Source organism: Dicentrarchus labrax, unplaced genomic scaffold (genome assembly GCF_905237075.1).
Source record: "Dicentrarchus labrax unplaced genomic scaffold, dlabrax2021, whole genome shotgun sequence".
NCBI lineage: Eukaryota > Metazoa > Chordata > Actinopteri > Moronidae > Dicentrarchus > Dicentrarchus labrax.
Genome location: NW_026136718.1, coordinates 10,659,013 through 10,686,910, shown reverse-complemented (window position 1 = coordinate 10,686,910; position 27,898 = coordinate 10,659,013). Strand labels below are relative to the sequence as shown.

General features: G+C 40.4%; 1 protein-coding gene and 1 long non-coding RNA gene across 10 annotated transcripts in view; both read right to left on the bottom strand.

Moving 5' to 3' along the window:
* LOC127349923 (cAMP-specific 3',5'-cyclic phosphodiesterase 4D) overlaps positions 1-27,898 on the bottom strand; it is a 93,638-nt gene that overhangs the window by 21,455 nt on the left and 44,285 nt on the right. The window contains exon 1 of one of the 9 annotated variants that reach the window (XM_051376012.1): positions 21,411-22,461. The exons of 7 other annotated variants lie outside the window; for them this stretch is intronic. In XM_051376012.1, coding sequence (XP_051231972.1) covers positions 21,411-21,487 — 77 coding nt within the window. In that variant the 5' untranslated portion in view covers positions 21,488-22,461. Of the gene's footprint in view, positions 1-13,132; positions 13,344-21,410; positions 22,462-27,898 lie in introns of those variants that run through there. One more of the 9 variants, XM_051376011.1, reaches the window with a different exon arrangement.
* On the bottom strand, positions 19,424-21,404 carry LOC127349928 (uncharacterized). Its single transcript, XR_007880451.1, has 2 exons — positions 20,217-21,404; positions 19,424-20,019 (listed from the first exon to the last, which is right to left on the bottom strand). It is a non-coding gene; the product is annotated as an uncharacterized LOC127349928 (long non-coding RNA).

Sequence of the window (27,898 nt, the reverse complement as noted above, 5' to 3'; positions counted from 1 at the left end):
CCTAAATCCTACCACATCTACAGTAATTTACTTTATTAGACTTTAAGAAATGAATGCTCCATGATTAAAAGGAGATTTTAAAAATGTGGATACTTGAGTCGTAATCTCAAATTGTTTTTATAAATTAGATTAATTGTGACCTGTTATATCCCCCCCCCTCCCTCTCTGGTCATAACAATAGCAAACAGAGCGCAACCAGAGCAATGGCAGGTTGCTTCTGTGTCTATTTTTAGCTCAGCATGCCTCCAGCGCTCCAGCAATAGCAGTGCCTGATAAATGAAAGATGGCTATTATGCAATCGATGCTGAATGAAAAGTCCAATTCACAGAAGCAGAGAGAGAGAGAGAGAGAGAGAGAGAGAGAGAGAGAGAGAGAGAGAGAGAGAGAGACACACACACACAGATATGATGAAGAGGAGGAGGAGGAGGAGGAGGAGGAGATGGGGAAGGCTGTATCCAGCACAATGATGTGGTCCAGCATCTCACACCTGATTGGTGTGACGTGGCATGGCAGGGCAGGGATGCAGCAGGGCTTACCTCAATGATAACACCCCCACCCCGCCACTACACCTCACCCAAACCCACTTTACACCCCACCCTCCCCCCGGCTCAGTGTAGTCGGCTGTGACGAGGCTCCATCAGAGGAGACCGGTGACGTCAGAGGCTATAAATAGATCTGCCTGCCAGGAAAGAGGGAAACGGGGAGACTTGTAACGGAGCTGACGTAGATAACCCCCCTCCCCCAAGACAGGGTGCAGATGATTTCTCCCCTCCTCATGAATACATATATGAAGGATTTTTTGTTTTTTCTAAAATGTTGATTGGTTGATGCTTAAGTGCTTCTAGATTAAGTTCAAATACACTATTTTCTCTCAGCTCTCATTTAGTTATTCAAATCTTTTATTCAGCCACATATCTGAGTGAGCAGGTAGGGGTTGAAGCATGTTGCTCAAGGACACTCTGACAGTGTACACGGCCACTGCCAAGATTGAATGCGGTCACCTGGGACTGACGTACGTCCTTTAAGCAAATTGCTGGAGTAGCAGTAATTGTTGTCAGTTGTGAATTTAAACTGTCTCAGGTCATTTTTATGTCTGTAGTTTTTACAGCCTCACCAGTAAAATTTCCTTCAGATATTTTTCTCATCAATAGACTCTTTAGACCATCATGTGACTCTAAATCTGTCCACTGAAACCCAGACTTTTTAAATGAATTTTGGCGGTAGCAGCCGTTTTATGACAAGGTGACCTCCCACCTCCAGTCACAGGGTATCATTACCGGCTGGAAATGGAGAATTAAAGTCGTAGCTTTGTTCAGTCTCCATCAAGTGAGAGGTGGATAACACTGGATGATGACATGACATCTAATCGAACATCAACTCAATGTATTTTATTTGTCCTGCTCTTTAAGGCCGCAGCATTGATGATGACTGCAGGTTACTAAACACAAAATATGACGTAATAGCAGTGAGAAAAGCAGGTAAACGAATTGTGATTTTGGTCTTAGAACATTTTACAGACTCATAATCAGCATTGAGCTTTCAGCAGCAGCTGTTCACCGGAGCTTCTGGTCAATGGCATTCATTCCCATTCAGAATTAACCGAAGCAAACAGGCTTCTTATAGGGAGACAGCGCCCACTATTGAGGAAAATAAACTACTACAACATTTGTCCCTAATGTATGTGTCCTATTCTAATACAACAATTGTTTTTTCTAAACAAAATAAAATAATCAAATATGTACGGTACAAAAGATAATGCATCTAATTTCCAGACATGTGTAGCTGACATAATACAGTTGTACTGGGTGTTTTTATTTCCTCCCGTCACCAGTAAAATAGTATTGGACAGACAATGGATGATACGGCTCCTTGAGGGCATATTAAGTTCCTGCTGCTGCAAGTTGTAAAACAAATGTAAAAGGATATTAAGAAAACAGGTAGACTATATAAACTATACTGTACATAGAGCCCAAACACAAGTATTTAGGTCAATATTTCCAGATGGAAGCTCGAGTTTTTGTAGAATACTTGATTATTGTGTATTATATATGTATATAGTTCAGTGTTTCACTGCGTCATGGTGTATAAATCCTTCTGTCTGTAACATTTAGACCATCAAAAGACTACAAAGGTGCAGAGAGTCTTTTACAACGACTTCCACAACTTACTGCCACACTAAATCTTCTACTACTAAATTATTCTTTCAGTTGCTACTACAACTATACCACAAGTTCTGCAACAGGGCCAGATAGATATTCTTCTTTTAAACAGACAGACAGGCAAGCAGGCTGGCGTCTTGTTCAGTTGCAGCATACATAACAAGTTGACCTTGGTCTGTCTCCTGCCTCCAGCATTGTTCTCCATTTCTCTGACGTAAATGACAGCTCCCTTTTCTCTCTTTAACTCTGTTTTACCAAACTATTCTCACACTCACACACTCACACACACACACACACACACACACACACACACACACACACACACACACACACATCCCTGAACACCCACATCCTAACCTCTGCTTTTGTTTCCCAGGATGTTTAGTTTGAACCTCATCCCCATATCCAAGAAGAGGAATCATTTTTCTTGAAACCAAATAAAAAAAGACTGCAGTTTTAAAAGCGGCAATCAACAAAGTTTCCATTGGATCATAACTCAGGATACATGTTGCATTTGTCTTTCTGGAAACTGGGTGATGAGAGTGAATTGGGAGTACAGTTTAGAACTGAAACTAAAAAAGAAGTATTTTCATAATGAATAACTCCTTTAAGATATTTTTCAAGAAAATGTGCCAAACATTCCCTATTTTTATTTTTTTTTATAGTAAGTTAAGTGAATATTTTTGGTCGGATAAAATGCGCACATTCAAAAGTCTCCTTGGGTTTCAGAAAATTGTAATGGCCATATTTCCTTATTTTCCTGACATTTTATTGCTGATCAACTAGTTGCAGCCCCACTTTCTTCACTTTAATATTAAACTGAACTTTTACAGACTCTGTATTAATCTAAACTGTACATTGAACAAAGAACTGCGTTGTTGTCGTATATCTGAGTCACTTTGATGTTAGGCCCTGCCCAGAGCCATCCTTGTTTAGTTGAGGCAGCCACATTTATCCTCCAAGGCGACCTTACATAATCCTTATAAAGCCTTTCCTTCGGGTTCTGTGACTGCGCTGATCTTAGGATGGGAAATAAGTATGACCAGTTCCAGTCGATGACCGTGCCTGCGTGTTTGTGATGGACTCATGGGAACGAGAGGTTTAAAGAACTTTCTGTTATGTATGTGATACAGAAAACAACCGTCACGGCCAGATGTTATTTGATGGGTGATGACACAGGCCTGGGGTCAAAGGTCAACCCACACACATATATACACAAATGCTCCTTTCTGTTTTCTTCCCTCCTAGCGTGGGAATTGGTCGAGAGGCCTAAAACATCTCACCAGGAAGGAGGCGAGAGGTGAGGAGGAGAGGAGGAAAACAGACCAGGGAACACTTTATGAATGTGTGTGTGTGCGCGCGTGTGTGTGTGTGTGTGTGTGTGTGTGTGTGTGTGTGTGAGACAGAGAGAGAAAATAGCTAAAATGTACTAATGATTCACATGATTTAAAATGAGAAAAACAGCACAAGTATAAAGCAGTTAGAGAGGAATATTTTAAAAGGGAAATATGTGTCTGAGTGTGTGTGTGTGTGTGTGTGTGTGGGAGTGAGAGAGTTCAGGGAGCAAAGAGGGTTTGTTTGCTTTACACCTCAAGCCTATTGTACATTTGATCTGAAAGCAGCAGAAAAACAACCCGCTTCCCCCTCATCCAGCCCCCCCTAAGCAGTTCTTTCCTTTCACTGTCAATCTGTGTGGTTTGTACTGTGTGTGTGTGTGTGTGTGTGTGTGTGTGTGTGTGTGTGTGTGTGTGTGTGTGTGTGTGTGTGTGTGTGTGTGTGTGTGTGTGTGTGTGTGTGTGTGTGTGTGTTTACGTATATACTCATGACACTAGGAGAAGAAGTCGGGCAGGAGAATATAACCACCAGGAGAGATATTTATGCAGACCCAGATCTGTGCATATCAAAGCAGGAAACAAAAGGCTTAATTCTAAACCGTAACTTCAGTCTGGTGTTCGCACCATCCACACGGTCTGTTTTAGAGTTAATCAGCAACACTGTCCTCCTCATTAAAAGGAGCATTATCTTTCACTTTTCTTCAACTTTGCATAGCTAAAACCACATTAGTTTTAGTTTAATTATTCCCCAAAGAACAGGTCTGCTTTTGACACCAAATCTCGTACACGAGGTCCGACATTCCTGAAAATGTCATGACTAACATAAATCGTGTTTTTTGACAGTTACTAACATCAATACAACGTTTCCTTTGACAGAAAAGTGCTCTTGGACAAGGCACCTTTGGAAAAGGCAACTAGCTGCATCTTGGTGCTCTACAGCCTGCTGATCTACTGTAGACTAAAAAACTACTCTTCTTTTTAGAAAAAGGATTTCCACTGTATTCAATTCATACTGGACTGAAATGAAGAGCTAGTTGCTCTTTCCATCCACCTGACCAACCACTGTGGATCGCTGTCCAAACAGAGCAAACACTCTGTGTCCAACATCAACATCTGATCTCAGAGCAGCTCATGTCTCTCTAAATATAGCCAAGGGGAGGGGAAGGTTGTGCCGAGTCAAGCCAGCTGCTGTGTTTATTATTTTTCTGCGTGACCTTTGACCTACAAGCAAAAAGAACGACTCTTGCCTTTGAAAACAGCAGACCTCTGTTTTGATTGCTATCACAAGAGAGAAAGGGAAGAAAGAAAGTGAGAAAATAAATGGTGGGGCTAAAAGTTACAGGCTTTGATCCTTATCAGACACTGTGTGAAACCTCTACATAATTATTATTACAGACTGAAGATTGTTGGAAGAACAATATATCAAGGCTTCTTATACCTTGTATTTTAATATCTCATCTTATCAAATGAACTAAGATACTTTGACATAAGTACAGTCCATGAATGAGACATGGTGGTGGGAACTAACAGCCTCTATCACACCAGCAGCAGAACAATGTGTTATATTAAGTTATTTTATCAGTCAAATGATCAGTGTTATACTGATGCAAGCTCGTGCAAAATTCAGTCTAAAAAGCTTAAAATGGAAGTTATTTCATCCACAAATCATTGATATAAAATGATCTTTTTATCCCTTATTGGGAGTTTGGAGATTGGCTAGAGCAGCAGCAGTTCATTGTTGGGTCAAAGATACTTTGCAGTTGTTCGCTGTCTTGAGTGTTGAACTGTGGTGCTGCAGTTAAAGGACAGTCTGCCCATGCAACAAACATACAAAAACAACAGTGGGCCTTGAATGTAAGAGGTACCGTCCTGAAGTGGTTAAATTTTTGGAGTGCATGGTGCCACAAAGGTTGATTCACTCCGCCGGACAGTATTGATCTTGGAGTCTATGTGCAGTGATTAGGTCTGTCCGTCCAGCCGGGGAGAAATCCATACGGTGGCTGATCAGCATTAACATCATTAGAAACTGGTTAGGAGGGTAACACACTGGGCCAGAACCACCCAGAACCACAAAAACACACACACACACACACACACACACACACACACACACACACACACACACACACACACACACAGGCAGTGATTATAGCCCCAGCAGTAGAGATCTAGATTTGGCTCCAGAATCGACCTGAAAATCGAACAACCTTACATCACACTGGTGCGCAACTGGACAGGCTGGTTCAGGGCACGGACACACACACACACACACACACACACCAACACACACACACACACACACAGTCTTTGCCCAGCAACAGGCCATGCTGAGTGCTCCTCTAATCATGCTCATATGGCACTAATTGGCGCCTTTCGGTATACAGTGATTGAGTCCGGCGGTAAGGCAGGAGTGTGCGACTTCCTTCTCTAATTAGCCGAGGGCAACCCGGGAGCAGCCAATCACATCGCTGATCAGCGGGACACGACTAGATGGAGAGAACAAGGGGGAGAGTGTTTTCTCCCAAGTCTTTCTTTGCCTTTTTTTGTCTTTATCGTTTTTAGGCGCTTATGTAATTTAAAGCTCAGAATTTCTTCTAATCATTATTAATAGTAAAAGGATTGAGATTGTTATTGAATAAAATGAAAGGCATTGAGTAAAAAGTACAACAAACTGTAAAGTCTATTTAGTATGTAAATTTTTATAGCTATGCACCGATATGATACACTGGAATTTATCACCTTATTAAGACAGGACATTACTGATCCATAATAAATACAGTTGCACTATAAAATTAATTCTAAAACATTTTCTGCTGTCAGTTAAAAGTCATTCAGTTAAGTGGACTGCAACTCAGTTTAGTTGAGTTCAACACAGCGACACATACTAATATATTTATACATCTGGGAGAAAAAAGAGCACTGGAATCGGATCAATACTCAGTATCAGCAAAAGTTGGATCAGTGCATTTCTGTATTGAACATAAATAAACTGACAGAATATATATAATTTAAACAGACAACAAGGATGATATTGGGTATTAATTGCAATGATACTTGCAAAAGTTTTTCCAATCTCATCAATCAATTCATACAGCAGGAACCAGATATTTTCTGTGTCCATATTTTATGTTTCTTTTTTGATATTAAACCCTGAATAAACTGAAATCTTTGAAGATCTCACACACATTCACATCTTGAAGTCTTCTCTTTAACAAAATAAATTTGTTGAAAGCCCCTCCAACCCAGAGCCTTTCCATACCTGGCATCCCGCTGTGTAGGCAGAGCCCTCAAGTCTAGGTAGGTGATCAAGTTCACCTGTGACAATCTGCGCAGGAGCAGGCTGCATGTGGACGCCTTATTTCGTCAGTCCATCAACAAAACTATTGTCTAATCCTGCAACAAAATAATGGAACAGAGCCTCTTTGTGAAGTGTCCATCCATCCCTGAGTTGATCATCATTCCTGGAGTCACAGATATGTCAGGATAACACTCGGTCCACTATTCTAGCAGTGATACTATACACAAGTACACACACACAGTCACACAAACACAGTCACACTTGTCTGCTGACGTCAGTTGTGGTTTCATGGCTGTCACTGCGATGCCGATCGACCAGCTCTCAGGCCTGCAATTATTCCCAGCCCAATGCTCTGAGCTCTCTGCTCGCTGCAGTTCTGTTTTTCCACCAAATAAGAGACCAGAACACAAAAGATGCAATGAAACACGCCGAATAGATACAAGCCAGAAAACAGCTGGCTGAGGTTGTGGACGCAGTGGGATTTTTGTTGAGGCATGTTTGTTGTAGGAACGGAGAGAAATGACTCCAGAGACCTGGAGCAGAGGCGTTCTGCGGTTCAGCGGGTTGAGGCGTCAGCCGTGAATTGGCAACGATTTGGGATCCAGTCCAGCGAACAGCCACTGTCACGTCAATATTTTCCTGTCAGTCCTCAACCGGGGTCAAAAATTCTTTGTCACAAAAGTCCTGATTGCTGTGAAATGTCCTGTAATGTAATATATATAATAAATAATAAAACTGGAAGGATGTATGACATCATTATAACATCACATGCAACAGCTGTGGGGAACACTTCAGAACATCTGTGAAACGGGGAGGACCCTGGACAACAACAGCTGTCTGTGAACATCAGACCCAAACCAGTCACGGCATCGACTCGGAAGAGCGTTGAACATCTTTGAACAGAGACAGCAAACAATCTACCGACAACACATGACCGAAGTGACGTACTTAGTTTCATACTTTAGATGACAACTCAGCAAATTCCATCCTCTGAGGAGGACTGTGAGATGTGGTTGAAAGCTTAGGTAAAAGCAGACGCAATCATAATAATGACTGTGGCAGGTAAATATCTTCACAGCCTTTGAGGTGAGTGGAAAAGTTCACTTCAGACTCTGAATGGACAAATTCACCTTCTATGATCTGCTTTAAATGACACGATCTTCTAAATGGCTCAGTTCAGTTTATAATCATAAAGATTTGGATAATTCAATCTCAATTTTTCCTGCCACAGTCTCCAAATAAAGTTCTTTCTACTACAAATATTCCTGGAGTTCTGACGTCTTCCAGCTGTTTCAGACTGCACCTGAAGTTGTGCCAGAAATCCCCTCTCAGCTTCCAGCATACCCTATTAGAAGTCTGAGGGGAAACCCTTAAATTAAATGATATACCCCATTTTATTGCATAAACACTTTGTTGGCAGAATATGTAGTGCTCTTGAGATGAGTGAATCAGTGAATTTGTGCAGCATTCAGTGTGCAGAGCAACAACCACCTTAACCAAACCCAACACATTCACATCACTGACATATGGGACACACGAGGCAAGAGACGCCTGAGACAAATATGGAAATAAACTGAAACAGATGGAGCTGAAGTCTGCGGAGGGAGAAATCCTTCAACACCGTCGGTACAGGTGAGTAAAGCCTAACCAGCTGCAGGGGTATAATGAGACCACTGATACTGTCAGCTGTCTACTCATAGCTGACTCATACTCACAGTAAGCACGACTTCAGTGCCCCGCCAGAACTAACGTGACTCTTCGTTTACATTATGTCGCAACATGCTGGCAGCTTGCGGTGGCCTCTGACCTCATGTAGAGTGAGCTGTGCGTCACGTCGTAGTGTGTTGACACGGGCTGAGGCCCCGGAGGGCTGGCCAACCTGCCGGGACACCGTCAAAGGTCAGATCTCATTCCTGAACTGTTGGGAGGGACGGGCTGTATGCAGACAGCATGTAAAGTCAGATGACACCTGCATGAATGCTACATGAGCTAAACTGATACTTGACTTAAATTGAATATCAGATATTAACCAATCATTGCCATCCCGATTCAATCAATGGTGGAGGTTTCTGTCGGACCAGAACCACAAAAAAGTATTTTCTTATTATGTAGTTTCTACTTATTTGCTCATCATTTAAATTGATTCTGAATTTCATAGCAGCAATAGTTGTAGAGACATTTTCAAACAGTTAATAATTTCATCTGTATGAGTTCGTGAGGATGTTATTGCTCCGACGAGAGTTTCCTGCATTAGTCTAAATAAATTAGCAGAATGCATCACACAGACTAAGAGCTGCTACAGCGACTGTGGGCAGTTGTCAGCTACAGCTTAAAACATTTATATGAACACTTCGATGTTTGCAGTACCAGAATACTGCTTTCTACTGCTACTCATGACTTTCTTTCAGCGAAGAAAAAATATTATTATTAGCTTTTATTATGAAGTAGCTGCAGAAAATAGCTTTGTTTTAAATTTACAGCTGGAGATTTTTTTATATATATAGATATTTGTCAGTGGATCAGTTTTACACAAAGAGAGAGAGACTGGATAGTGCAGAGCTGCAGGAACCTGTTTCACTGTGGCCAAACATCAGACCTCCAACACAGAAGCAGTTAACAAAGCTGTTCCCTGGGCCTTGATTTTCCTAAAGATAATAGCTTCAAGATGAGAATAACACGTGTATCAAATACAGTTTCTGATGCTTTTCCACAAAAACACAATAAATTGAATTGTCTGAATTTTGGAATCGGTATTTTTCAGTACTTCAATACTTTTTGATACACCAACAGGAAAGAAACAAGATAAATCTGAGGCACCGAATACAAAATGATCAAATGTGAACAGATTCACAAACAGCACAAAATATCTGCCATCACCAGACTCGTGGAAGTTTCAGTGAAAGCACTATGGACTGTGACGTGTTAAGTGTCAGTTCACGAGCAGCGACGAGCACAAGGCTGCACACACACGAGACATTTCATCATGACTGTCACCAACATGTTAAGAGCAAAACGCCTCTGACCCTCAACAAAATTGTGTCTGCTATCACCTTCAAGAACTATCACATCAGAGATCTAATTTATCGCATTATATTAATCTACACTGAAGCTATTAATGGAATCAAAACCTTTATTCTAACACAGGGCCGAGCTGAGGACGAACCTACCTGAACTAAAATAACTAAAATAAAAACATTTAATATTAATATAAATTTATGTTCGTGATGAAAAGATTAACCTTTTAACTCACTACTTTATCATTCATTATGGCTTCTCATGGAGCTGCTGTGTTGCTTTGATCTCACAGTGATGAGTAACTTTTAATATAAGCAGCATCATTGTCATTGTTATTATTATTACAAGACTGATGAGCTGTTAGCTCCCCTTCTGACTGTGTGAGTCAGAGTCTAGTTGACATTTGTGATCTCTGTTGGGAGATAAGACATGATGAGTGAGTCAGTGTCTGACATAAGTCTTCATCATCATCATCATCATCGTCATCATCAGTGAAGTTACAGGTAAAATGATGAAAATAATGGGCAGGATAGGATGAGACAGAAGTGGATGTATGCTTTTTGTTTAATACAGAAAATTACCTGATTAATCAAGATTACATTTTTATTATTGATTCTTTTCTTCTTTTCTTTGGATGTCAAATTATAGTATAGTATTAAATTACAATTATATAAAAACAGCTAATCTTCATATTGCAGAAGCTCTAACTAGCAAACGTTTGGAATTATTAAAGAATTAAACAACCAAAACAACCAATCAATTGTGAAAATAGCTGCTAATTCATCCTACTAATCACTTAAACTAATCAACTAATTTACTTTTACTTTTTTTTTAGCACTACAATGCTGCTCCCAGTACAAGCAACGCTGCCCAAAATGACCCAATTCACCCAGAGAGATATTAAACTGTATAAATGTTATGATAGAATTTGAATATCGTCTTATTGACCACAACTAATGACAGGAGGTCAGGATGGGACAATATATGACAGGAAAAGGACTTAATGGGGTCAGGGGGGATGTACAAAGACAGGACGGGACAGAAAATGAAAGGACAAGACAGAAACTGAAAGGACAGGACAGAAAATGGCACTATGAGTGAGTAGTATGAGATAACTGAGCTTATAAGAGATAACTGTATCAAGGGAGGACGCTGCCATTTCACACAGTAAACTCTTTCCTCATCATAACCCTTAAAAAGCAGAAGCTAAATGTCTGTACTGACAGACACGAATCCGTTTGCCAAAACTAACTGTAAAAGCTCTAACTTTACGAGGTAAAGCGATGACGATGAAAACAGTATGTTTCCGTTTAGGAATTAATGGAAACTACACAGGGTGCAGGGTTAAAGGGATTTGGACGATTACAGTGCGCACTCTAGTTTTCTCCGCTGCTTTTTGACTGTGTTATTACACACATGTGGTCGATCCATCAGGCCTATAAATATGTCCGACTCTGCGTTCATTAGCAATTTCCCTTTGAAGGTTTTTTATTGGTGGGTTGACATTTTAAAGTCACTTTGATCCCCCTCCCCGCCCGACAAGGCTGATGTCGTCATGACTTTCTGAAAGGCCGACTGCGAATTAGTCACATTTCCTTCTGTGACTCTGACGACTGCAGACACTTTCAGGTAAACTCATCTGGTGTAAATGTGTGTGTGCGCGTGTGTGTGCAGTAATGCATGAGGATGGTTAAACTATAAAAACAGTCACAAAAGTATGGGCTGTTTTTATACTGTCTTACTGAAGCTATAAAATTACAACTTTTATTGTATTTTTTATATAATTTGCTAAAACATTCTCCCTTTTTCTCCCTCACCACTGCATTTGGCACTGAGTGTTAACACAATCAGATCAAGAACTGTAGAGACTGTTACTGCAACATAAAACTGATTGCAAATCATCTTTAGATAATACAAGAAGATTGAGAATCATCTGAATTAACTTAATATTTAACAGTCTTAGCTGAAAAAGGGTAAAGCAAGTTGAAGTTTCTTTGTATGTGTATGTACCTCAGACAAAGTGTTTGAGGTGTGTGTATAACAGAATAAATGTGAACTAATGTGTTTTTCTACAAATGAAGCAGTCAATGATGATATATAACAATGTCAAGACTTCAACACACACTCACACACACACACACACACACACACACACACACACACACACACACACAGATCAGATTCAGATCTTCGTGTAGAACGACATCAGTCCATCTGACTCACCATTACATCCTTAAAGCAGCACTTTACAGGTTGTTTGTTTAGTCTGAGCTCAACTCCACTGTACAGGCAGAGATCATTTTCTTTAGTTCTGAGACAAACAGTAAAAGTAGAGATTTTGTTCAGTCTGTTACCTGTGAGGTTGCAGATATTGACCCTTCTCACACGTGGTTGTGTGTGTATTTGCCAATAAAACAACAGAAGCTTAATCTTCTTTCAGATCTCACGACTGTAAATCAATCAGGATGAAACTCACTCAGCAAAATTACTTTAGTTGTGTGAATGACGTCTGCCTGCTTGTGATTATCTGATAAAATATTACTACCATAAGATCTCCATAAACCCTCTACGGACAAAGGATGACTTCATGATGATTAAATGAAAATATCATCAAATACCATTAGGCACACTGAGGTCACTTTAAACTCTGACTAGCACAGACTCATTGTACTGTGAGTCAAGTATGAATGATAGGAATATCACTGGGAGATACAAAAGCGAGGTCACTATAAATTACATACTGAGCAACACTGAAACACTATAAATCGTATTAGGAATATTACAGTAATGTTTTAGAGACCAGACAACTAGCCACACATGGAATGAGGATCAATACATGAATATTATAGTGCAATTATACTTCAGACAAATGAATGATTACATTAATGCAGCTAAGATCAGTATGAGAACTAAGTATCCCTGACACAATACAAAATACAAACTCTAGTAGTAAAAATACAGTCACAAACAAAAAATGACCTACTATTCACTAGTTAACAATATAGTAATAATAAACTAAAAGTGTTGAGTGCTGCAGAAGTTGTGGAGGCGGTATATTCAATATCAGAAACTTAAAATATAATAAGAAAGAATATAAAACAATGAATGAATAAAAATAAATGAAATGTGCTTTTAAATAAAATAAGTAAGCATGATATATATATGTATGTATAAAAACCTCACTAAGTGCCTATCATAGTTTCGTATCATTAATGTTAGTAAAGTTATAATGATTTAAGTTATTTAAGTGCAGAATAATTGTGAAACTTTAGACAGCAGTGTGTTTAGAGTTGTGCAACTACAACATCTGGATTAAATTAAATTACCGCCTGCGTTTCTGCACGATGTCGATGGGCCGGTTGACAGCGCATGGTGACCCACAGATATTCCCATTCCTCACTTTGAAGTAGCGATCCTGGACCGAGGGGGCCAGATACACACAGTTAGTTGGTAAACTCATCTTTGTGGTAGTTTTTTGTGTCCCTTCTGCTTTGTTCTCCACTAATCTTCCTCTTCCTCCTCCTCCAGGCGCTCCTCTAGTCCTCGGCTCTTGTGCACTCTCTCCGCTGCCTTCACACCACACCAGGTTTCCATTGACGTGCAGACAGACGGAGCAAAGCCCTCCTTGGTGTGTTTCAGCATCATGCTTCCAGTCCGAAACAAGCAGAGGGTGAAGAAAGGAAGGGGGATCAAAGCAGTGTGGCTTTCAAAGTCATTTCCTCAGCAACACTCCTGTTTCATGCGGTTTGGAGAGCCGAATGTGGCGAGCTAAAGCTGTTGGTTTCAAATCCACATTGAGGAGTTCAGAGCTGAGCTCTCTCTCTTCTCTGGAGATACACTCCTCCCTCCCTACCTTGCTCCCTCTCTCCCTCCCTGTCTCTCTATGGCTCTCTCTGTCTGTCTCCTCCAGCACATGGAGGCTTTAAAAAAGACATGAAGTATGTGGGTGTGTATGTGTATGTGCAGTATGCGTGTGTGTGTGTGTGTGTGTGTGTGTGTGTGTGTGTGTGTGTGTGAGGGAGGGAGGGGGGGGGCTGTCTGTGGTTATAGTAGTTGTATCACGTGTGTGTTTGCATGTGTGTGCAGTGAGTTTGTGCCATGTGTATGTGTAAATATATGTGCTTGTGTGTGTGTGTGTGTGTGTGTGTGTGTGTTTGGTAATGCTCTGTATATGCACTGTATGTGGTAAATGTGTGGTGTATGTACTGTATGTGTGCAGTGTGTGTTTGAAAGACCAGCACTCTAAACAGGGAAACTCTCTGAGGCAGCGTATCTCCTGTGGATATTTTAACCATTTACAGGCTCAGAACACACACACACACACACACACACACACACACACACACACACACACACACACACACACACACACACACACACACACACACAGACACACACTCAACAAAATAAATTCTCACCAGAACAAAAAACTCTACAATGTTAAAGTTTTTTCAATCACAACCAAATCCTTGAAAAAATAACACTTTCATTCTCCTTCAGTTTCACGTCAATCCTGTGAAACTCGCAGTAGCATAAATGTATTGTGCATCTGGGTTCAAACATTAACTGTAACATTAGTGACTGCAGAATTAATTGCACACAGATTGCCAATGCAGACTCTTTCATGTATTTCTATCGTTTTATATTATTCTATATGTTCCTATTGATGTTTTCAGGAGTTATATACATACACATATGTACCATATACAGTACATTTTCAACTAAAGTGGGACAGCTCTGAGTGTGCTCTTGCAGATGAGGCCACCACCGGGAGTGACGGACTTACTTGGCCTGATGATTTCACATCAACTGACTGACTCGCTGCTGTCGACATCACAAGCAAATATTTGTCTTTTGAGACACAGGGCAGACAGTTGAGTCGGACGTGTTGACAGGCACATGGGAAAGGAGGTGTAGTGCAGGGGGGGCTTTAAATCATCAGATATAAAAAATTAACTGATTTGACCTACTGAAAGTGGCAACGCTATCACATTGGTAAACCTTCAGCTATTTATTTTTATGTACATTTTATAAACAGTTCTTGTCTACGAACTCACAGTAAAATTAATTTAATTCCAACTCAAGGGTTTGATTAAACTGACCAGACTTACACTACACTACATGCCTTGTACGGACAGACAGTTGAAAATTCAATTGGATTTTAAATGCTGACTATTGCTACTGTAATCTGCCACTGGCTGATTTTATATACAGGCAGGGCGATATCAGATGGCCCCAGCTGTGGGCTCATATTATTTAATTTGGTAATTTGGTTGAGTTCCAGACCTGGGACTACACTGATGGCTCAGTTGTTCAGAAATATGAAACCAATGCAAGGCCATCAGGCAAGATTCCCCTGCATTAGGCAAGACAAAACAAGGTCCCTGTCTAACTCAAATGGAATTAACGGACCAGTATACTATCAGAACTGCTTGCGTGATGGTCAAATGTCAGAAGAGGGGGGCTTTGTCGGAGCGTTTCTGCCAGACGATCCGACATTAACGCTCATTTCACACCGATTTGGCCAGCTGTGCAGAGATGAGAAACGAGCCAGCAATACTTGGAGGTGCTGACCCTCATCTGAACCACTTTACAGTCAGCTGTGAATGCCGTTGGTCACAGTTCAATGAAGCCAAGAGAACTACATTGTCCGCAAATAGTGGAGATGCAATCCTCGGGGTCATCCAACTGGACACTGTCCACGCATATTTTGACCAATAAAATCACAAACACTGACAAAGAGCGGCTTTGGTGGAATCAGACCCTGACTGAGAAATCATTTGAGTTTCTATGAGAAAACCTACAACTCTCTATTTAGTTATACAGTACCAGCACTCTATATTCCTACAGCAACCCGAACAAGACTCCCCGAGGGACACGATGACAAAGCTTCTCCAAATCCACAAAACACATTCAGACTGCATGAGCCGACACCAGTTCCTCCACAACCAGGAACTCCATCAGCATAAAGTAACTAAACTAACTGAACTGAATTTTTGATTCACTTCTATTCGCTCCATGCGTGGGACCACTTTGACCTACAGGAGTTACTGCCTCGACAACACACGCAAACCCTTCCATTTAAGTGATTTAAAGTCATTCAGAAGTGCTTCTTGTAAAATTTTGTGGATCCAATTTGTGTACAAACAAGTGCTGATTTAAACTTAAAATCCTGCAAAGGAATAATAGCAACATTTGTATTTGAACCATTGTTATTTGGAACAAGCATTAAGCTTTTCATGCAGTTATTTCCAATATCACATTGAGATTTTAATGTTTTGTTTTTTGTCTAAGTTAAAGTAAACTAAAACCGCTCCCACCAAAGCTCTCCGCCCTCCTTGTGCAACGTGCTTGTGAAACATGTTGGACCTCAGATGCAGGGGTGGAGGTTTGCTGAGAATGAGGTGTTTGTGAGGCCGCTGTGTAACCAGATCCAACAGCCAAATGACTTCTACGCTCCAGCTGGCTGCTGGCTCCTATGACAACATTACCACTAGTAATGAGAATAAGCTGTGAGGGGGGAGTGTCATGTATCTGTATGCATGAGTGTGTGAGAAAGTGTTTGTGTGTGTCTGTGTCTGTACCAAGTTTATAATGATATACAGAATTAATTATTATTAGTTATTAACCTATTAAAATATCAGATATGAGTCAGTCTGCTGAAGCTCGCAGCGACAAAGTGTCATTATTTAATTTAATAGACATACTTTTTAATCCAGATCTTATTTTAAAACGTAGCTTTCTAGTTCAGTTCAGAAAAGTTTATACCTTCTTCTCAAAAACCAGCATTCTTACCTTATTTTCCCCGACTAATGAACATGTACACTTTCAGTGCAGTAAAGATGTGTTTAACTATACTGGGAGTTTCCAGTTATTAAAAATGAGTCATTAGTTTTGATGAACTAATAAAATAGTTCATCAAAACTATCTGTCTGTTAAACTGTCCATCCATCAGCTAATATCCTTTTAGGTTGCAGGGGGGATGGAGTCAATCCCAGCTCAAAATTGGGTGAATATATAATAATACAATAACAGTAAGCAACATTTTAGTACAGCGTGGGTTAAAAACAGTGAATATATAATTTTAGTTATGTTTTACAGCAATTAAAGTCTTCATTTAAAAACAGTAATGTATCCTGAAGACTCTGAGCAGCACTTTGTCTGCACATGTATGTGTTTTATTAACTACAATGATTTTGTGACAGCGGAGCAGAGACAGACTTGCACCACCTTGTGGCACATGTGTGCGTAGAGCAGTGACTTCCAGCTGCTTGTGACTGTGGCTCATTTCAGTGTTTAACATCCCTTTACCCAGACAGGACGAGCTCATCGGAGAGCTGCTGTGGTGTTTGATCAAGATGAAAAACCTGCATTCATGCCACAGAGTGTACAACAGTGAGAACAGAAACAATCACACTGAATCTGACTTTTCCAATTATGAGTCGTGCTGCTTTCACATGCAGTCCTCATACTCATACATGTCTGATTTGTGGCAATGTGACTTCAGACTCATCAGAATTTGTGAAATGTTTAATTCATTCAAATGCAGCTTTTGTGATGGATTAAAGCCCAGTGTTATTGTAGCCTCAGTGAAGTCCTCCAGCATGTGTCTGTAAGTGGCTTCAACAGTCAGTCATGATGGTTGCTGCTTAGTTCATATTAACATCCTCCAACAGGACTGAAGTCACGCTGCTTCTCATGTGCCTCCCAGAAAACACACAACCTGCAGCTGCAGTTGACCACAATGTGTTATTTCAGAGGGTAGTGTCTGTTAATTTTGGCCTTTTTGGCTTTAATCTTTATTTGTCCAAGATAAGTAGAGCATGATTCAGCAAATTTACATTCACTGAGTTCAGACGAAGTCAAGCCTATTTTATCTACGCCATCAGAGAACATTGATATTTAGCCAATATTGGAGTGAATTAGAGTTCTGAGTGCGGAGTGACTATCCAGCAGAGGTCGCTCTGTGCCCAGAAACTGTAGTATTTTCACACGGGAGCAAAACAAACACAAACATACTGTACAGACACACTGCCAGCTCAACCACAGAAACAATGGCAATATCATTACAACTACTATTACTGTGTGATTATTAAACTTCCAACAGTGATAAGATTGTACTGAAATAAGCAGAAGGGGGAAATAGTGTGAAGGCTGAAACGTTTATACAATGAACCCAAAACTGACACTCAACTGGTTTTCCACTGCTGGTAAAACACAACACCTAATTTGGCAACATGACCTCGAAGTACTACAACAACAGCAACTCTCTGGTGGAACAATCAATATGGATTTTGGGACGGGTGGCTGTGGCAGGGTGTGTGTGTGTGTGTATGTGTAAAAGAGTGTGTAAAAATGTGTGTACAAGAGAAACAAGAAACAAGAAACACATGTCACACTCACGTGTTATGTGCAGCCAAGCTGGCGGGGCTGGGGAACTATTCCAGGCTTGAGGGGTTTATTTTGGGGGTCTGTTGTGTTACCCCCCCCCCAACCAAATACACTCAACTGTGGCTGTACTGGGTCAGAAACAAGTCTCTTATTGGGAATGCACTGGATGATAGGCTGGGACCAGACAGGCCTAGAGTGATCTAATAGTCTTAAAGGACCAGTGTGTAGGATTTAAGGGGGATCTATTTGCAGAAAGGGAACATTATAGTAATAATTATATATTTTCGTGAGTGTATAATCACCTTGAGGTGAGTGGGTCCTGTTCCACAGAGCCCACCTTATTTCTACAGTAGCCCAGAACAGACAAACTAAACACTAGCTCTAGAGGGGGTCTTGAAGGCCAATGGAGGTTCTCCTTGCAATCTGCAACCTCACCGCTAGACGCCACTAAATCCTACACTTGTCCTTTAATTTTCACACAGCTTTAGTCGGTAGATGATCAAACTATTTAACACATTTCTGCCGTGTGTTAACGAGAGTCATTTACTCGGGGAAGTCACTCTGACAGCTTGCCAACTTGTGACGTAATATTATTTCAAAATTCCCCCTAGTTTCCCTTTCACTTGAGTAATCTCCAAATGTTTTACAGATATGCAAAGTTGACAGATAAGATAAAATCTTATACACCACACGCATCTTTAAAAAAAAACCCAAACAAACAAAACTTGTTTGCATAACTTGCAGCTGTGAGCAAAATTACCCTCTTTGACATCAAGAGCAAAGACATTTCTTTGTCATCAGATAATTGTTACATGATATTCCTGACACCTACAGCACTGATAAATGTTCGATATTGAAACTGCATCCTTTTTCGTCATCCTCTTAGTTGGCATGTTTGAGTTTGAATGGGAACAGCAAAATGTGTTTATACGAACAACCTTCTCTACAATACTGAGTGAACTGGGTATAGGAAATAGGTAGTACTTTTGGGAACAAGATATTGTAGGTTAAAAAATGCATTGATACCTTTTGAGCTTAAGGTGTGCTGAAATAATCAAAAGAGTGATGAAGAATCACAATAGAGCCAGTAAAAATAACAAAACAAGTTCAACATAAATCCACTCTCCCACCAAAAGTGTTCTTGGTAGAAAGATGTGCTTTACATTCAGCTTTTTAAATTCATACCTGTGTTTTGCTTTTGGCAGGCAGAATAATCTTCTGTACAATACTTTTCTTATAACTTTATTTTTGTGTTTTTCAAAGGTCAAACGTCTTCACAACAATTCACAACATCTACAGCTGCAGGTGCTACGAGCAATATATACAGTAAAGTCTACTGCTGCACCAAGGGCTGTCATGTCAGAGAAGAAAGACAAGTTATTATTCTTAGTTTCCCTCTTCTGTAACTGTATGGTTCTCGCGCTAGGTGATGGTGGTGAAGGTGTGCCACGTGTTTTTAGTCTTGATGTGGTATGGGAGGCTGAGTCAACCCCTGACCCACCAGCAGAGTGGAGAGCTGGGCGGTGCCCACCAGTCAGCCCCGCTTAATGCTCAACGGGACAGAGGACAGGAACAGGCATGAACACCCACACACACACACACACACACACACACACACACACACACACACACACACACACACACACTGGAACGCACATAAAAACACATGACACACATACATGGGCACACAGAGGGCAGTGTGTGTTTGTCATCGTTGTAACGTGAGTCCGCCCCTCGACGTAGATTAGCAACAACAAGTGGGGCTATCTATCCACCAACACCCTCCCTCTGCTCATAGACAGACAACAATGCATCAGGCCCACTGACAACACAAATACACACACACACACACACACACACACACACACACACACACACACACACAGTGTCAGAGAAGAATACATTTTTCACAAACTGAAGCACATGCAAAAAAGTACACAAAAAGTAAACTGTGCTGCATGTCTGCATCTGCTTTTAAGCTGCTGGAACACAAACATCTCCAGATGGTCCGACACTCACTTCAGTGCTGTGTGTTCAGTCTGCAACATTTGTCTCAGGGTCATCGTGCTGAAAAATGTCTCCGAGAGACTTTTAGCAAAAACAGGAAGTGTGTTGAATGAAACTTGCCACAAACAAAACTTAGCTTCCTCTCAAAAGCTGTTGGGTAAAATGCCAGCAAATAGAAAAACAGTGCAGCTCATCATGTCACACTGCTGACCTCAATACTCTGTACAACCCTTTCTACAGGCCACAGACTTACATTAGCATGAGCTATAAGATACAGCAGATCCTCTACTGTAATATGGTCTCATCATTGTGATCTGAACACATTAAACCCACATTTAATGGATATAGAAGCACATTGTATGTGTAAACCTCACTAGACCAACTCTGCAAACATACAACCATCTAGAATTATTGTCTTATGTTGTAAATATATATTTCATAAACGTGTGAATCTTTTTCATCGTTATCATATGATGTGACAGTGGCATCAGTAATCCTTTAATAGAATGCTGCAGACTGCGATAACAGAAACAACATTGAAACCCTTGAGGGTTTCTTGGTTTGAGTAGACTCAAGAGTTTCACAATCTTTACTGCAACTTGTTCTGTTGCTCTACTGTATTCTGGTCCATTTTCTGCCACTGAAGTTGGTTTAAGTGCTTCACTGGATTTCTTTGTGAACTCCAAACTATTGAACTAGTGAACTATTTCTGAATCATTTTCAGGAACCAAACTACATTCTAGCTTTTCTTTTATTTATCTATCACATTTTAGGGTATTATAGTGCAAATGTTGCAGCCAAGGTTTTATCTATTTTTGTTGGATATCCAATTATCCATCTTCCTTATGTTCTCACGTCGCTCTTGCATATCGTGTTAACTAAGTAGAGTATAAGCTTGTGTTTTTTTTATGAACAAATGCATTTTCTCTCTGTCACTATTCAAATCAGACCATGAAATTAACTTCTGCAAAATCAGTAGCAGCTGTTCTCAGTGCACATGTATTATCAGGACTAACAGTAAAATCACTGGTACGTCAATAATTGTGATCTGTTTAAAAGTAACCTTGTCTATTGCTGTATACTGGACAGTGATCACTCCAGGTCTGTGAGCCAATGCGTGCAGCCGTACTTTGCAGCTTGTATGAACCCTCCCTCTAATGAATATGAGCGCCGAATAGACGCAGGATGGATAGTTTAGGAACATACCCCAAGCACGAGTGTCTCCGACCGTGTCCGAAACCAGTCGGCGCCCCTTTCCTTGCCAATCGGAGGTCTTTGTTCATTGTCCCTCGAGCTCCTGACTCATACCAGACACTCTGGGCTGCTAAGAAAATAACCTGAACATCTGAATCGATCCTTTCGTGGAGATTCTTGAACTTTACAACTCTTTTCTCCCATGAACCACCGGGTGGGTCTGTATTGACTCCATGAGGTTTTGTTCTGCGATACAGCCAAACACAGAAAGCGTTCAGGTGAGAGACAAAAACAAAACTGATAGAGTCAGATGGAGGACAGATCTGATTAATCCTCAGTGCCTCAGGATGCAGCAAAAAAAGTTGAGGAATGTTGTAGAGTTCTTCCACTGAAGTCCCAGGCAAGCCTCAACAAGGCTGACTGGAGTGTGATATTCAATTAGTCTCTCCAGAAGGAAGAAGCAGAAAGGGAGCTGTTGTAACTGAGGACTAAGCTGCATTGAAGGATTTTCCACAGTTGTCTCTCCTCTCTCACTGGTTTGTTGTTGTTGTAAATGCCCAAACTAATCCCAGACGTGATATTGACTACATTCCTGAAATGGTCTTTAGATCTTTAGGTCATAGCTCCAAATTGTCCAGGGGAAAACCGAAGATCTGGAGAGAAGTGTAAAAATGCTTGAAGTAGCTTTGTTACTCTTCTTCTCTTTCAGTCACTCACTGTTTGCAGGAAAGAGGAAGGGTTGAGTTGCTGCTGAGAGCAATGACACTGCAGGGTAGCGTCAGCGCGGGTCGACCTCTTCCTCCAGCAGTCTGAGAGCTTGCGGTATCCCCTGAGGTTTCTGTGGGGGCTGAGGACAGCCCACCAAATCCTCTGGAGCTGTCAATGAGTCTGTTTTGTACAGGACATCCAGTGCCAAGACGAATATGCAAGAGCTTAACTTAAAGGTTTTGGCATGGAGCTATATATGGATCCTCTTGTAAGCAACATTTTCAGGCATTCAAGGCAAAGCCAAAGCAGTGAGTATCGACCCTTTCTGAGCTTTGAGAGAGGAATACTCCGTTCAGACGGCTAAAGAGGAACATTTTGGTGTGTCCCAACTTGTCAAAGAGAGATCTGACTCCACTGTGTGGCTGGCGGGTGTTTTTGTGTCTGGCAGAGCAAGCTTGGCTCAGCCTTCATTGACACGTGAGATCAACGGGGCCGCCTGACCCGACACCCTCCTTCGGCTGCCTTGCAGCTACATAATTACAGGGGGATATTGTTAGAGTTGGTGCTGGGCAGGGTGGCCAAGGGGGTATGGGGGGAGATTAAGGGCATGTAAGGATGCACGACAAAACCTGTTACATAAAAGTACCAAACAAACAGAATCTCACATTCTCAACAAGTATACATGGGAGACTGATATTTTAGGTTTTTTGAGACTTTAGTGTCTCATAATGGTGTAAATCGGGCTGCAACTAACAATTATTTATATTATTTCAATGAAAATATGCCCATTACAACTTCCCAGAGCCCCAGATGAGATCAGGCTGCATGATATAGTAAAAACATCATATTGCGATTATTGATGATAGTTGATACTGTGATCGTGATATGATTAACGATTAGTACAAGAATGATAATCTTTGCATCACATATTTAACTTTCACTAAAAAAACTATTAAAATCATGATGTTGGGGACTTCTGGAGAAAAAGATTTGTAGACCAGTGTATCTGTTTTGTCACACATTTTATAAAAAAACTGCAGCTTCCTGCAATTTGGACATTGAACTTTCAATAATATTTTGATTAATCCTGCAGCCCAAAACCTAAAGATGTACAGTTTATACTGATATATGATGAAGAAAAGTAACAAATTCTCCAGCAAATATTCTTCCTTATTAAAAAAACACCACCAAAAACAAAAAAGACAACCAGTCATTATCAAAATACAGTTTATTCAAACAATCATCTTAGCTCAAGTCTAAATTCTAAAAATGAAATTGGGGAGAAAAACTGAATATGTAAAGAACCAGTTTGCAGGATTTTGTGGCATCCAGCGGTAAAGTTACAACAAATACAGCTCAGTGAGGAAGTGTGTGGGAGAAACAACGGTGGCTGGGAAACTTGTGAAAAACGTGATTGGCCCTATCTAGAGCCAGTGTTTGTCCATTCTGGGCTACTGTAGAAACACGGTGGTTCAACATGGCAGACTCCCTAGAGGACGTCTCATTCTAAAGTAACAGAAACGCAACAGTTCTTATTTTTAGGTGATTATACACCGATGAAAACATACATATGAGTATTATATTCTTCTAAATGTTACACACTGGACAATAACCAATCCTAATACACTATAAAATCATAAGACTAAGACTATAAAGATCCTGCTCACAAGGGGACATATTGGGGGGGATCCACAGGGTTCTACGTGTTCCTTTTCAAACACTAGAATAAAAAACAGAAATCAGAAACCACTACTCAACGAGTCTGCCATAAGGAGAAAGGTAGAAGAAGACGGGTGTGAAGATACATTTCACAACTTCTCTACACTCATTAACTTTTCACACATGACAGTACGTTAGACACTAAAACATGGGACGGTGACAATAGACTATTTACTGAAAGGTGAGATGACACCCCTGCCAGACACACATAGCACACCCTAACAACAGATTCCCACCAATGTTTTAACCCACAGGAGACAGCAGTAAGATTTCACCAACACAGAGCTGCTGAAATTAAGTCTTTGAAATATGTGTAGGTGTTTTTGTAAATGACAATGTCTCCATGTGCCGTCCTACAGAGGGAATTTATCTTTTAATTTTAGCTCTTTCTTTTTGCTTTTAGCACAATCGACCCTCTGTAGTGTGTTTTCTGAGTGATTAAACAATGGAGAGGCAGAATTATTGGTATAAATGACACACCAGTAGTGATACAGGCGATAATATAGATTTGTCTTTCCTGTCGTACGGGCACACAGCTTTGGATTAAATCAACCTTGAAAGTGACTCATCAAAAAAGTGCTACTACAATATATATCTGATATATATATATATGCTGTTTTTTTTTGTATTGCCAAGGACGACGACGTCAATGTCTTTCTTTATTTGTTACATTGCTACCGGAGGACCGGCCATTAGTAGCAGTGAGGACAGTGCCTGTGTTTCTAGCCGCTAACACTTAAAGTTTCAAACATTTCAGCTTCAGATAGAGGGACACTCGTTGCGTGGCAACAGTCAAAGCCACCACAACCACTTCCCTAAGCAGTATGTGAACACTGCAAACTAAAAGAGGATGTTGTAGACATACATGGTTATCTTCTAATTGTGGTATAACTTGTTTGTCATGTGGTTGATGCATTAATGTGAAGTACATCATAATAACAACAACAATAAATTCAAATTGAATTGAAAAATAAAGACTCAAGAGCCTGATGACTGTTCACTACCCTCGGTCTTCCAAAGCCACGTGGGGGATTAAACCTTTATGCTACTCATGGATAGTTTTTCCTTAAAGTTCTATTCATTTACACATTTCAAATGAGAAGCTGACTCAAGAGTTTTTAATTTGCTTTATTCTACTTTTATAATACATAACTTATTTTTACTTATTTTCTGTGTATTAAGTGCATTAAAGGTGCACCTTTGCTGGTGGTCTAGCAGTTTAAGCAGGATCTGAAATGAACACCCACCAAACAAGTACCAAATGTGGGTAGATTTTCCGGTGAGCAATGATGAAAGGCCAAACAGTCAGGTAAATAAAAGAAATTAAAACAGTCATGTAATAAAAACGACACACGCACACAGATGCTTGGTGTTTTTACGTGCGTAAGGGACACCAGCTGCTCCACTAAACTATCACTTGAGTCTGATGAGGAGGTTTGAGTTGATTAAAGTGATTAAGCATCCAATATGTTATCAAAACTTTCATATTTACTTTTATATTTGATCCTTTAAATAGTAAATACTTCAGTAGAATTTTGAGATCAAGATCTTCTTGAGTTGCATTCAGGCTCAAACTTATTAACCACTGATCAATTTATATAAAATATATAGAGTGTAGGATTTAGTGGCATCTATCAGTGTAGTTGCAGACTGAAACTCCCTTGCTTCAACCACCCCTACCAACATCCCTATCTATTGCCAGTGTTTAGTTTGTCCATTCTGAGTTACTGTAGAAACATGGCAGCTCAACATGGCAGTCTCCATGGAGGGCGACCTGCAGTATAGGTGGATAAAAACGTCTCATTCTAAGGTAACAAAAATATAACAATTCTTATTTTCAGGTGATTATACACAAATGAAAACATATCTATGAATATTATATTTTATTTCTGCCAATAGATCCTTCTAAATGTTACAACACTGGACCTTTAAAATTAGCTCTGTTTGCATTTAACATAATACCTTATTATCTCAATGTAATGTACTAAATTAATTTATATGTGGCACAATAAGGCAATTAAGTTAATTACCGGACACTGGGTTTAAGACACTGACCATATAATCAAAACCTCCCTGGAAAAATGAGATAAATACATAAACATAACAACTTTAAAGAGTCTAAAGATGTTTGGTTTCGGTGGCTAGTAGAAAATGTATTGAAGCAGGTGAAGTAATTGGCTTCATTTCAAACCACACATTGCAGAAAAAACATCGAAATCGTTGTCGCAGGTCAATACAGACGGCTCCATCTGCAGAATAACTGCTGACCAATAAGTATGACAACAACAGGCAGGTAATGTGACAAACACTGCAGGCTGATGCCTGGCTCAAGTCATCAGTGAGTGAAGCCACACATGTGCCCTTCAATCTGGACTGAGAGTTACGTGAGGGAATGGACACTGCCCCGAGGCGAGAGAGGCTGACAAGACTGAGAAGTTTAAACATTACACAGAGGGCAGCAGATGACATTACTGAAAGGTAGTGATGGATGACATAGTAAACAGGCAGACAGTCACACATAGCGCATTAAGATTACCTTCCGAGGAACTAACCACGGCTTTGTTACTTAAAGCTTTGCTCTTATTTGTTGCCCTCGAGGAAGATTTCCAATTATTTGTAAAATAATTGCTTGATTGTACTCTGTGGCACACCTGGTGAAATTCGATTAACTTGAATGACTTTCCTCTGAAAACTGTCTGTCAATTAGACTAGCAGTGGGAGCTTTCCTCATCAGATTTTAATAGGTAATGTGTTAGCTGAACAGGCTTGAACATTAACTGGATGAATGAAGAGTAATGAGAGGAAGCTGCTCTGGTAGCCTTTATGTATTTGACCAATAATGCAAATGCCACACTACATCGTATTAAGCTATCCTCTGTGTTCTGATAAAGTTCATTACGGTTCTTTCTAACCTTCCCTTTAGCTGTAATATTGTGTGCATATATGCGAAACAGGAGGGTTAAAATTAAAACCACAGCAAAAACACCAACACTGCTGATGCAAACAGCTTGCAGCCACATGAAAGAGATCTCCTCAGCCACATGGTGACAGCATGTTAATAATATCAAATAAATTAGGACAACATTGTTGAGATAGCTGTGGGAAATGCTCTTATTTATCAGTATTAAAGTCTTCTTAAGATGAAACCGCTGCCTGGAACAGCAGCAATTATCGGATCATAATGCAACACTGTGAGTGATTTTATAAAAACAAAAACAAAATGTTGTTAAAGCTCACTAAGTAATTTTCTCCAAATAACTGAATTTAACAGTCTACACTTAAACTACCATGACCCTAAAAATAGTTCCCCCGTGTTTACAGACAAGACTGAGATATGAGGGCTTAGGACCGCAGGGTGATTTTCCTTCTATGCCGTAAGTTTCCTTTAAATGACCTACAGGTCACGGCTGTGTACATGGAAAATCTATTTCCTACGTCACTACCCGCCAGTACTGCTTTTTTCTTGCACTGACATGATTAGTTTCTATTTTTAAAATCTGAAAATGACTTAAAAATGACATGTAGTGATATATATATACTTGACATTATGTCCCGAAATGACTAACAATCTCCAATCAACAATAAATAGAGCAATATTTTTTGAACATTATGTAATTTGAAACATGAAACGCTAATTTCGGCCTTGTCACAACAAACTTTAATCGGCTCGATCTGTTCTGACGTAAAAGAGACACATGCTGCCCGTTTGCAGTCATGAGGGATGCGTGAATAAACGAAAGGTGCAGCATTAAGCGCCTTTCTTGTGTTTACTGCGGTGAGGTGTCCCTCATCCTTCTGAACTCAGCTTTGTCTCCTTCTAAACAGAAACCTCAGGTCAGAGACGAGCAGTCCATCTGCTGCTATAGGATCCTTTGTCCTCGCTATTTGTCCTGTGCCAGGGCTGCTGAATACAGCGCTGAACACCTTAGGCACAAAACAAGACGCTCTCTTTCATTGCGAGAACAACGGGGTCCATTGAGATGACACCGGTCCCGACGTCAACAAAATCATGATTTCCCACAGTTACCTTCTCATCAGACAATGGGGCTTTTTTTGCCGCAGCAAACCCATGA